Here is a 12,912-nt window from a genome sequence, read left to right as displayed (position 1 = left end):
CAAAAATCAAAGACAGTCACCCAAGGCTGGAATTGAACCCAGGTCCCTCGCGCTGTGAGGCAGCAGTGATAACCACTGTGCCACCGTGCCGCTCAATGGGGCAGAGCTTTAGAAACCATAGGTTCAAAGCCCCCTGTTCCTCTCAAGACTTGCTGGTCCTTTCTTCCTGTAGTGCGCCATTACAGAATGCTTTGTCCTGTCAGAAGGCTCCACAAGAACCAGTGTAGGCTAAATCCTCAAACATTGATGATCCTCAGTATCCATAACTTGAGCTAGAGTTCCATATGCATACAGATTTAAATCTCCAATGGATGGTCTGGAGTAGCTCATTGAAACAATGGCTCTGAGCCTCCTGCTGTACTTCACTGGATAATATTAAGTGTTCTCAACAGAGGAACACAAATGCCTGGTTTTCTGAGGGTTTGTGGTTATCAGTCCCTCAATGAACACTCTTCCCTAGTGTTTAAACTATTGTACATTCATTTGAAAAAAAAAACAGGCTCAGCTAGGCACTGCTGCCAGTCCAAGTGAAGCAGTTTGTGTCTGTGTCGGGGGAAAAGACAGAATTAGGAGAGAGGGGGGTTATAACTGAGAGAGAGGAAGCCTTGATGGACACGCTCAGCAAGTACTCAGCCCTTGTGAAAGCCACCACCATTCAGGAACGACAAAGCAGCTCTCTGATCTGTTCCTTTCTCCATAGGCACCTCTGACCTACAGAGTACTTCCAGGTTTTATTTCAGGTTTTCAGCATCTGCAGTATTTTACCTTGGCACTGGAGAGCGATTCTCCCACCCCGCCATGCTAGTTTTCTAGCTAGTTTTTGAGGTGCTCCGGGATGGGGATGGGGGCCGTGATGGGGCCGTGGGGGATTGGGGGGGCAGCCTTGCAGGGGTCCCAGGCTGGCCAGCGATCGAGCTGGCCAGCAATCAGGAAGCTGACAGTTCAGGGGTACTGCGCGTGCGCAGAGCCCCGCTGGTTTCAGCCTCCCGGCAGGAATAAGCCCTGCCCCCTGAAATCTAATGAGATTCACGCTGGTGACCTCTGCATTGCACAGTGTGGGAGATTCTACTGAGAACTCCCAATGAAAAAACCAGCATGAATTACTCCAGTTTTCCCGCGAATTCAACACTTAGAATTCTTTTGGGAGAATCACCCCCCTCCCACAAGTCTTTGATAGCTAAGTTGCTAAGGGAGTGTTTCAGTGAGCAGGCTGAGCCCTAGGGAACAGGATGATCCAAGCTTTGACTGTTGTTTCTACTGTTGCTTCAGCCAAAGATCATCTAAAGGGAGTAACTGAAGGGAAATATGCCGAGAAACCATGCTTTAAATTAAATTCCTTAAGCACCAGAGCTTACCCACTCTGAATTTAATTTACTTTTGTGTCTGTTTGTTAATTCACCCATTTCCTGAAAATTATTATTGGATGAATAACCCTGAAACTAACTGTGCAAGTCATGTATTTTGAATGAGCTTAGGTTCAATTGCATTAGGTTGGTGAGTGATATTGAATTCAGTTGAAGGGTATTAAGTTGTGTCAGTTTCAGTCAGGTTGTGTTATATTGAGTTAGGTTGAGTTGAGTTGCGTTGCGCTGAGTTGGATTGAGTTGAATTGGGTTGTGTAGGGTTGTGCTGGATTGGGTTGGGTTGCATTAGTTTGAGTTGGGTTGGGTTGAGTTGTTTTCAGTTGGGTTGTGTTGTTTTGTGTTGCATTGGGTTGGGTTAAGTTGGGTTGAGTTGTGTTGGGTTGGGTTGCATTAGTTTGAGTTGGGTTGGGTTGAGCTGTTTTCAGTTGGGTTGTGTTGTTTTGTGTTGTGTTGGGTTGAGTTGTGTTGGGTTGGGTTGGGTTGGGTTGAGTTGGGTTGAGTTGTGTTGGGTTGAGTTGTGTTGGGTTGGGTTGAGTTGTGTTGGGTTGAGTTGTGTTGGGTTGTCTTGGGTTGGGCTGGGTTGGATTGAGTTATGTTGGGTTGTGTTGTCTTGGGTTGGGTTGAGTTGAATTGAATGGAGTAGGGTTGAGTTGAGTTGAGTTGTGTTGGGTGGGTTGGGTTGAATTGGGTTGTGTAGGGTTGTGCTGGATTGGATTTGGTTGCATTAATTTGAGTTGTGTTGGGTTGGGCTGAGTTGGGTTAGGTTGGGTTGGGTTGTGTTGGGTTGGGTTAAGTTGAGTTGGGTTGGGTTGTGTTGGGTTGAGTTGGGTTGGATTCAGTTGAGTTGGGTTGAGTTGGGTTGGGTTGGGTTAGGTTGGGCTGAGTTGAATTGAATTGAGTTGGGCTGAGTTGTGTTGGATTGGGTTGGATTGCGTTGGATTGGGTTGAGTTGAGTTGAATTGTGTTGGGTTGGGTTGAATTGAGTTGAGTTGAGTTGGGTTGTGTTGAGTTGGGCTGGGTTCGGTTGGGTTGTCTTGGGTTGGGTTGGGTTAAGTTGGGTTGGGTTAAGTTGGGTTGGTTTGGGTTGAGTTGGGTTGAGTTGGGTTGGGTTGGGTTGAGTTGGGTTGAGTTGGGTTGGGTTGGGTTGAGTTGGGTTGGGTTGGGTTGAATTGGGTTGAGTTGGATTGGGTTGAGTTGGGTTGAGTTGTGTTGGGTTGAGTTGAGTTGGGTTGCATTGGGTTGAGTTGGGTTGAGTTGGGTTGGTTGCATTGGGTTGAGTTGGTGGGTTGGATTGAGTTGGGTTGGGTTGAGTTGGGTTGAGTTGGGTTAGGTTGAGTTGAGTTGGGTTGAATTGGGTTGGATTGAGTTGGGTTGGGTTGCGTTGGGTTGAGTTGGGTTGGGTTGAGTTGAGTTGGATTGGGGTGAGTTTAGTTGGCTGAGTTGTGTTGGGTTGGATTGAGTTGGGTCGGGCTGAATTGGGTCAGGTTGAATTGGGTTGAGATGTGTTGGGTTGAGTTGTGTTGAGTTATGTTGAGTTGGGATGGGTTGGGTTGAGTTGGATTGGGTTGAGTTGAGTGGGTTGGGTTGAGTTGTGTTGAGTTGCATTGAGTTTGATTAAATGTTGTTGGATTGGATGGGTTGACATGGTTGAGTTGGGTTGAGTTGGATTGAGTTGTGTTGGGAACAGAGGAGTTGAAATGAATTGAGGTGGGTTGTGTTGTGTTGTGTTGGGTTGGATTGGGCTGAGTTGAGTTGGTTTGAGTTGTCATGGGTTGAGTTATGGTGGGTTGAGTTGGTTGGGTTTAGTTGTGGTTGGTTGAGTTGTTGTGGGTTGAATTATGGTGGGTTGTGTTGGGTTGAGTTGTGTTGGGTTGAGTTGAGTTGTGTTGAGTTGAGTTGTGTTGGGTTGAGTTGAGTATCTCCAAATTCAGTTACGGTAAGTTGTACTGTGCTGAGTTAGGTTCTGTTGTGTCCAAACTAGGTGAAATTAGATTGAGACAGTTTAACCTGGATTGAAGAGGTAGGAATGTGATAGTTTGACCTTCATTGTGAGAGGGATAGAGTTTAAAAACAGGGAGGTTATGCTGCAGCTGTATAAGGTGTGTCCAGTTTTGGTCTCCTTACTTGAGAAAGGATATACTGGCACTGGAGGGGGTACAGAGGAGATTCACTAGATTGATTCCAGAGTTGAGAGGGTTGGCTTATGAGGAGAGACTGAGTAGACTGGGGCTATACTCATTGGAATTCAGTGGAATGAGAGGGGATCTCACAGAAACATATAAGATTATGAAGGGGATAGATGAGATAGAAGCAGGGAAGTTGTTTCCAATGGTAGGTGAAACCAGAACTAGGGGGCATGGCCTCAAAATAAGGGGGAGCAGATTTAGGACTGAGTTGAGGAGGAACTTCTTCACCCAAAGGGTTGTGAATCTGTGGAATTCCCTGCCCAGTGAAACAGTTGAGGCTACCTCATTGAATGTTTTTAAGGCAAGGATAGATAAATTTTTGAACAGTAAAGGAATTAAGGGTCATAGTGAGCAGGCGGGTAAGTGGAGCTGAGTCCATGAAAAGATCAGTCATGATCTTATTGAATGGCAATGCAGGCTTGAGGGGCCAGATGGCCTACTCCTGCTCCTAGTTCTTATGTTCTTATAATGTACATTAGGGTTTCTGATCTGGTACACTAACAGTATATTTCCTGGAATTGTACAGGCTGCTATAGAAAGCATCTGCTTTTCGGCACTGACATTTTAAGTCGTTTTGTTAAGGAAACTTCTGTTATTAAAACACAAGAAGCAATTCATTTTGATTCATTCAAATCAAATGCACCGGAATTCTTTCAGTACATAATATTTAGGGATAGGTAGATGGTGAATTTGAGACAGGACAGTTGGTAGTACAGCGGCAAGGTGGTACAGTGGTTAGCACTGCTGCCTCACAGTGCCAGGGACCTGGATTCTATTCCTGGCTTGGGTCACAGTCTGTGCAGAGTCTGCACGTTTTGCCCATGTTTGCATGGGTTCCTCCATGTGCTCCAGTTTCCTCCCACAGTCCAAAAGACATGCTGATTAGGTGCATTGGCTATGCTAAATTCTCCCTCAGAATACCCGAACAAGTGCCAGAGTGTGCCTTCTAGAGGATTTTCATAGCAACATCATTGCAGTGTTAATGTAAGCCTACTTGTAATACTAATAAATAAATGAAATAGGCTTGGGGAGGAACAGGTGACTTTGGACCTATGTTTCCTTAAGCTCTCCAGCCGAGGATGTGGGGGAGATAGGTGCCTGTCCTGACCTTTGTCTGAAAATGAAAGTAGTAAGTAAGTAGTTTGAGTTATAACGAGAGGCTGGATAGACTGGGACATTTTTCCCTGGAGCGTAGGAGGCTTGACTCTTATAGATGTCAATAAAATAATGAGGGGCATAGATAAGGTAAATAGTCAACATCTTTTCCCAAAGGTAGGAGAGTCTAAAACTAGAGAACATAGGTTTAAGGTGAAAGGGAAGAGATACAAAAAGGTCTAGAGGGACAATTCTTTCACACAGAGGGTGGTGAGTGTCTGGAACAAGTTGCCAGAGGTAGTAGTAGAGGCGGGTACAATTTTGTCTTTTAAAAAGCATTTAGATAGTTATGTAGGTGAGCTGGGTATAGAGGTAAGATGGGTATAAAGGGATATGGGCCAAATGCAGGCAATTGGGACAAGCTTAGTGGTAAAAACTGGGAAGAATGGACAAGTTGGACCAAAGCGCCTGTTCCCATGCTGTAAACCTCTACAACAAAAGTGACTTGCATTTATATAGGACCCTTTACAACCTCATGACATTCCAGCCAGTGGAGTATAGTCACTGATGTAATGTAGAGAACATGGCAGCCAATAACATAACAAGTTTGACCAAACAGCAATGTGATAATGACAAGTTTCCTCTTTTTTTCCCTCTGTGATGTTGACTGAGGGATAAATATTGACCAGGGAACTAATTGACACAAGTCCTTTGTGATGGGTTAGTCAGAATGGTTGTACCACGCCTTTACCAGATTCTCGAAGGTGAACTGGATGATACTCCATCTATTTTACCCGGCTGTAGCATCCCAACAACATCAGCTCATATTTGAAGAGTGTTTCTAATGTCACTAAACACGCCGAACTTCTTCCTCGGGACATTATAAAGCAAAGTTAGAAACTGGGAAAGGTAAGGCTTGCTTGAAGCGGTGGGTTTTAAGGAGAGTCACAAAGGAGGAGAGTGAGGCACAGAGGGAGGCAATTCCAGAGCATTGAGTCAAGGCACCTGAGGGCACAACCACTCACAGATGATTAAAATCCGGGAAGGGGCAAGGGAGTTCAAGGGGCCAGAATTAGAGCAGATAACTCAGAGAATTGTGGGACTGAGGGAGATGACGGAGATCGGGAGGGGTGAAGGATTTGAAAACAAGGATAAAAATGGTGAAATTAAGGTGTTATTCAGCCAGCAGCCAACAGAGGGTAACCAACATGGAGATAGGGGGCTGGGGGAGAGAATGATAACTAAAAGGGACTTGGTGTGAGTTAGGACACAGTTTGGGATGACCTCAGATTTTCAAGGGATAAAAATGTGGGAGACCAGCCCAGAAAGATCTCATTGGAATAAAGAACAAAGAAATTTACAGCATAGGAACAGGCCCTTCGGCCCTCCAAGCCTGCTCCGACCATGCTGCCCGACTTAACTAAAACTCCCTCCCCTTCTGGGGACCATATCCCTCTATTCCCATCCTATTCATGTATTTGTCAAGACATCCCTTCAAAGTCATGATTGTATCTGCTTCCACTACCTCTCCCAGCAGCGAGTTCCAGGCACCCACCGCCCTCTGTGTAAAAAATAGTTGAGTCTCAAGGTGATAAAGGGGTGAATGAAGATTTCTGTTAAAGTAAAGTTTAAAGTTTATTTATTAGTCACAAGTAAGGCTTACATTAACACTGCAATGAAGTTACTGTGAAATTCCCCTCGTCGCAACACTCCAGCGCCTGTTCAGGTCAATGCACGTCTTTCAGACTGTGGGAGGAAATCAGAGCAGCTGGAGGAAACCCACGCAGACACGGAGAGAATGTGCAAGCTCCACACAGACAGTGACCCAAGCCAGGATCGAACCCGGGTCCCTGGCGCTGTGAAGCAGCAGTGCTAACCACTGTGCTACTGTGCCACCCCCACATGAGCAGGGGTTCAGTCAGGCCATGTTAGGGAGGTAGAAATAGGCAGTGTTAGTGATGGCGCGGATATGTGGTGGAGAGCTCATCTCAGGATCCGATCTGAGTGTTACCAGAGAGAGGGATGGAGGGAGTAGTGAGGGGAATGGAGTTGGAAATGGGGGCAAATAAAACAATGCCTTCAGTCTTTACCAAATTCCTACAACAGGGGGTGGTGACCCTTAAGGGGGGTGCAAGCCACAGTTGCCCTTTGAAATGCTCACCTTCCTCTTGTGACGATGAATGTCCCCAATGGAGTTGACCAGACTGGTGGAACCCAGGAGCATCCTAGTGCTGCGAGGCCACTGACTGCTCACCAGGGTGTGCTCACCCATCAGGATCTTCCGGACATTCTCCGAGCCAGTCACACGGATCAGGGGACGGCCCAGAAGGTGAGTCTTGAAGACATTGCCGTACTTTTCCCTTCTGGATGCATGGAATCTGGACCCCTGTTGCAGAGAGAGACAGAGCGAGAGACAAAGAGAGAGAGAAAATATTACATGTTGTAGATTCAGGGAAACCTCACATACCAGAGGAAACCTGATTTGACACCAGCTCCCTGAACTCCAACACAGAAAAGCACAGAACGAGGCCAATCGGCCCATTGTGCAGAAGCCAGCTCTTTGGCAAGGCTACCTCATTAAGCCCAATCACCGGCTCTTTCCACACACTTTCCTCACTCAAGTATTTATCCAATTCCCTCTTGAAAGTTGCTATTGACCTGACACCTCCCCCTCCCCCTCCCCTTGCAGACAGCGGAGTGGGATTTTCCTGCCTCGCTCACCCCAAGACTAGAAAATCCCGCTCGAAATCAACGGACTTTTCCATGGTACAATTCCTCCCAGTGTATCTCAAATCACAACCAACTCACTGCGTTAAAGAAAACCTGATCTTAAACTTCTCATTGCTTCTGTCACAGGAGACAGTTGCTCTACAATCTGCTTTGGTAGGAACCCTTCAAAGAAAAATGGGGAGGGGCTGGGGTACAGGGATTATGGGGGTGAGGGAAAATACAGGATGGAGAAAGTTTAAGTTTAATCCTTAGTGTCACAAGTAGGCTTACATTAACACTGCAATGAAGTTACTGTGAAAATCCCCCAGTCATCACACTCCTGCGCCTGTTCGGATACGCTGAGGGAGAATTTAGCATGGCCAATCCACCTAACCAGCACGTCTTTCAGACTGTGGGAGGAAACCGGAGCACCCGGAGGAAACCCACGCAGACACGGGGAGAACGTGCAGACTCCGCACAGACAGTGACCCAAGCCGGGAATCAAACCCTGGCACTGTGAGGTAGCAGTGCTAACCACTGTGCCACCATGCTACCTTGACTTAAGCACAACTAAATGACTACACTCTTCATTTATAATGCCTCGAAGTGAACAGTGAAAGTAGTTCCCTCTTTAGGTGAACCTGTGGCTCGGCTGAGAGTAATCTTCCAATCTCACCAGCTATGAACTCACTCCTTCTCCATTTCCCCTTCAACCCTGTTACTCTGCCCTCTGAGTCACATTCCCAGGAATTCAGCACCAAAGGTGAAACTGCAGCTGTCACTAAACATCTACCAGTATGGGAATGTGTAGCATGCTTTCTTTATCCGTTCTGGGGGATGTGGGCATCACTTGCAAGGCCTGTATTTATCGCCAATTGTTAATTGCCCTTGAGAAGGCGGGTGGCGGGTCACTGTCTGAAACTGTTGTCGTCCCTGAGGTGTAGGTACACCCACTGTGAGGGTGTTCCAGGATTCTGACCCAGCCACAGTGAAGGAACGGCGATAGATTTCCAAGTCAGGGAATCCACGCAATTGCTTTTTCCATGTTCCTGTCACTCAATTTCTATTCTGTCTTCAATCCTCCAGAGTTCCCATGTGAAGAACCGTGCCCTCCCATAGAGCAAGAAAACACCTTGGAGAGACTTGCTCAACCTGAGGAACGGAGACTGGTCGATCAAATGGGTGCCTTAGTCAAACACATAATGCCAGTATCTGGGGGAGGTCTCACAGCACAGGTCAGCAGGGATGGACACTGGGGGACAGGGGCAGCAGAAGTTGCAGCTCTCTCTCCTCTCGAAGGTTTAGAACATGAAAGCTGAACCCTGGGCTGGGGTTATGGAAAAGAGAATAATGGAGACACACAAACAACTGGATGGGTTGTCAGCGGTCCTGGCCGCTGTGCTGAGCATTCTCCAGTGTGCTCCCCTCCCACTCTCTGTCTCCCAGACCCTTTCACATCTTGCAAATTCCCACCTGTTACCTCTCTCCAGATTCTCTTTCAAACATGTCTGTCTCTTTTAGATTCTCCCTCAGACTCTCTCTTTCTGTCTCTCTCTCTCAGGTTCCTGCTCTAGCAGATTGCCATTGTCCCAGTCTTCCAAATCCTCTCTCCCTCAGACTCTCTCAGTATCATTTAGAATCTCTCACATTTCTATCTGATCCTCTCTCACTCACAAGTTCTCTCTCCTCTTTCTCTCTCTCTCTCTCTATATATATATACCTATAGATGACTTCCTATTTCTATCTCTGTCGCTGTCTCTCTGTCTCTCACTGTCTCTCCCTGTGTCTATTTCTCATCGTGTTTCTATCTGTTTCTGTCTCTCTGTCTCTCACTGTGTCTATTTCTCACTCTCGACTGTCTCTCACTGTCTCTCTTTATTTATCAGTCTATTTCTCACTCGCTGTCTCTATATGTGTATCTCTTTCTGCGTCTATTTCACATTGTCTCTCACTCTCTCTCTTTCTGTTTACCTTTCACCCTTCTCTCTCTGTTTCTCCCCGTTTCTCTCGCTCTCCCCGTCTCTAGTTCTCTCGCTGTCTCGGGCTCTCTCTCCCTTCCTCTCTCTGTGCCTCTCGCATTCTATTTCTCGCTCTCTCCCACACCCATTCTCTCTCTCTCTCTCTGTGTCCCCCTGTTGCACACACACTCTCTCCTCGCTGTCTCCCAGACTGTCACTGTTTCTCTCTCTCTCCTGCTCTCTCTGTCTCTGACTCTCTCTCTCACAGGCGCACAACACGCGTGTACACACACACACACTCTCTCTCTCAGTCTGATACACAGTCTCACCTCTCCCCGCCCCCACACCCTGCAGTATTTGCTTTGTGTATAATGAGGACCATCCGATAAATCTTATTAAACCAAATTTGAGGGATAATCTGAGTAATCGTGGCTTTTAACGCAATTACTGGCCTGATCTCAATAAATATGATTATAGCTCTGTGTTTAAATAAAGGGTTATTGATACATTTCCACCAAGGGACAAAGAATGCTTTATGCAGAGGAAGTTCAGACCAGTTTACACTAAAAATTAGTATTTTAACAGAGCCATTGCTCAGAGAACGGGAGGCGTCCCGCACTCTGTAAAACAAAATTCTCCCTCATTTTTTTTGGATGAATGAATGAGATTGTGAGTGTGCAGAAATCGGCCAGGGTTACATTATTTCTCCAATCGCTTGCTGCCCGGGTCTGGGTAACTCACACGGTGGCCTGGAGTTTGTGCAAGCATCAGTGTAACTCTCAGAGAGACACCTATAGTGCAGCCTTGCACCCAGCCTTGTGCATTTATACTCACCCACATACACACCTGGGTATACCCCTCACCTGGGGGGGGGGGGGGGGGTTAGACTCCACTACACCCCAGGATCAAACACACAGCTTCCCCCTCCACCAACTCTCCCCCCCACCCCCGTCTCCTCAGTCGCCCGATCTCCAGAGCCGCTGACTATTTGACTGCGGGAGACTTCACGCTCCAGAAGCCCCCGCTGGCTTCCTGGGGCCTCGTGTTCGCCGCATCTACCAGCAAGTGGGGTGGGGTGAGATGGGGGGTGGGGGGGGGTGGAAGGGGAGAGGGTTTAGAGAGCAAAAACATCACCCCTTCCGCCCCCCTCCCACCCCCACAACTCAGGGGCAGTTGTACCCTCTCCCTGCCACCCCACACACACACACTCCTCCTAACAACTGAGGTGTGAGGGGACCTGTGCTACTGTCATGATATCCTTATTAAACTGAACGGGGCCAAACATTGGGTATCAGATAGATTAACATTGCAATAATGGGTGGTAAATATAGACACATGATCATAACTGTATCTATAATATATACTGTATGTATGTGTGTGTGTGTTAGTATACGCAACTGATCTATAGTTTGTTTACACACACATTTTCACAGTAAAACACACACACACATAAATATAAAGATATTCCCACTCACTGTATACACTGGTCTGCAAGATAAAGGTTGAGTATTGACAATTGCCTGGGAGCGATTGTTTCTTGCTCTGGATCACTCCTTCACGCGATGCTTATTTCCCGTTGAATAGAGAGAGAGGGAGTAGGGGGGGAGTCAATGAGTACACACTAGCACGTGTAGGGAGGGAGAGACTTGCTTAAAAAAAGGGACGGATCCTTCAATGGGAGCTTGCAGCCAAGAAGCAGCCGGGGGGGTCACACTGCCCACTCTCTGCAACCGCTCAGAGCAGCTGGGAGGTTCAGTGATAAACTCTGAGACTTTCCTTCACATCCCCCCCCCCCTCCTTCCCCCCTCTCCAATTACTCCCCCCCCCCCAAAAAAAAATATTTACAACCATCTGATGTGACGGGTTACGGATTATAAATTCAGAAGCAAATCTGGGAAGGGGAAGGAAAACCCCAACTGGTCATCAAAATCCACCCACCTCTCTCCCTCTCCCCACTCAAACCGGGGTCAGCGCTGACCCGCTTTCTTCACAATAGCATTTAAAAGATGGGGCATTTAAAAAGGGCCTGACAAATGTCTTGAAGATGGACCTCACAATAAAGAAACAGCGATAAGACTCAGAGGAAAATCACACACACACACAGCAAACCCGGGCTCACAACACTTCACATGGTAAAAACTGTGATTTTTTTAAAAAATATGTTATTTTTTAAAAATAGAGCATTCAGATAACATAGATTTCAGAGCCCCCCCCCCCCCCCCCTCCCGCCCTCTCAGACAGAGTTAGAGAGAATTGGATGTTAGAATCTCACCTCTACCAGCCAGTGGAATGTTTCTCCAATTACAGGTAATCCCATTGAACCTTTGGGGATCGGTAGGTTGCTGCTCCTGTCACGGGTCACCGTCCAGCGGAATTGCCACAGTTGTCTGGAAACGGCAGCTAAAAGGACCAAAGAGACCAGGCACGCAGTAACCGTGGCCACGGCAGAGACCAGCTCAAACCCTTCCAAAAACATCCTTATAACAGGAACACACACACAAAAAAAACAACAGCAGGTTGGTAATAGCAGGAGAGAAATGGGGGAAAAAAAATATCAAACCTCTCTCTCCTCCTGCCTTGCAATTTAAAAATATTCAAACTTTTTCTGCAGAATGTATTGGCACAGGTACACACACACACATACAGGGTGTCTGAATGTGGTATCCGAGTAAATGTCTTGAAGTGTGTGTGTGTATATGTGTGTGTGAGTTGAGTTGAATGATTTCCTGCACACAGCTCGCCTGGAGTGTGTCTATATAGAGGCGGGGAAGGTTTAAATCGTGGCAAGATGCCACAACAGTGGCCGCTCCCCGCCCGCCAGCCTCCGGAGGCGAGTTCAGCAGTCGGGGTGAACTGTAACACCAAAAATCTGCAACTCACGTCTCAGTTTTGGAGAGAATGGCCCCGATTAATTATCACTTCTGTGTGTGTGTCTCTCTCTCTCTCTCTCTCACCTCCAACCCTCGTGTTGCAGAGCAGAATCTGCAGTAAATAGACACACGCACGGGTTCAAAAATCTTTCGATTTAAAGGCAGGAACCTTGTCCACATCCTGAAGGCGAGACAGCTGAATATCTGAGCGCTCCCCTTCCAATTCTCATCGCTCCCCTGTCACACTGTTACTAAACACCTTGAGGAGTTCCCACAGCTTTCATTTCAGAGAAGGTCTCCTTCCAAATAACAGCCAGGGACAGGCACACGGTGAGAACAGACAGACAGATCTGGCACACATATACATCTATATGTACTAACTGTGTAACCAGACAGATATAGCCCCGCATTCCCTGGCTAAAGGTTTCTATCACTCCTCCCATTCCCGGGATAACCCTATCCACAGATTTATACCCACACTGTGATTGTACATAAACTCCCCTGTTCCTCTATTGCAAACATCCCGGAGAGTGTCCGAGAAATTGTATCCTGGAAATTCGCAGTAATGTGTGTGAGAGAGGGAGATAGGAAGAAGGAGAGAGTGTGTGAGGGAGCGAGAGAGAGAAAAGGAAAGAATGTGTGAGGGAGAGAGACAGAGTGCGAAGGAGAGAGGAGAGTGTGAGAGATAGAGGAGAGAGAGGAGAGAGTGAGGGGGAGAGAGGGTGCCCGA

The 12,912-nt window shown here is 47.1% G+C and overlaps 1 protein-coding gene across 6 annotated transcripts in view; it reads right to left on the bottom strand.

Moving 5' to 3' along the window:
• The window catches only part of cyp26b1 (cytochrome P450, family 26, subfamily b, polypeptide 1), a 53,201-nt gene that overhangs the window by 20,362 nt on the left and 19,927 nt on the right, over positions 1-12,912 (bottom strand). The window contains exons 1-3 of one of the 6 annotated variants that reach the window (XM_078224489.1): positions 12,352-12,449; positions 11,585-11,789; positions 6,807-7,031 (exon numbers count right to left, since the gene is read on the bottom strand). In XM_078224489.1, coding sequence (XP_078080615.1) covers positions 6,807-7,031; positions 11,585-11,789; positions 12,352-12,362 — 441 coding nt within the window. In that variant the 5' untranslated portion in view covers positions 12,363-12,449. Of the gene's footprint in view, positions 1-6,806; positions 7,032-10,787; positions 10,895-11,584; positions 11,790-12,192; positions 12,222-12,266; positions 12,450-12,912 lie in introns of those variants that run through there. The other 5 variants (XM_078224505.1, XM_078224510.1, XM_078224497.1 and 2 more) reach the window with 5 other exon arrangements.

Source organism: Mustelus asterias, chromosome 1, assembly GCF_964213995.1.
Source record: "Mustelus asterias chromosome 1, sMusAst1.hap1.1, whole genome shotgun sequence".
In the NCBI taxonomy this organism is placed as follows: domain Eukaryota; kingdom Metazoa; phylum Chordata; class Chondrichthyes; order Carcharhiniformes; family Triakidae; genus Mustelus; species Mustelus asterias.
Note: the sequence above shows the minus strand (reverse complement) of the source record. Positions and strands in the feature narration are given on the sequence as shown.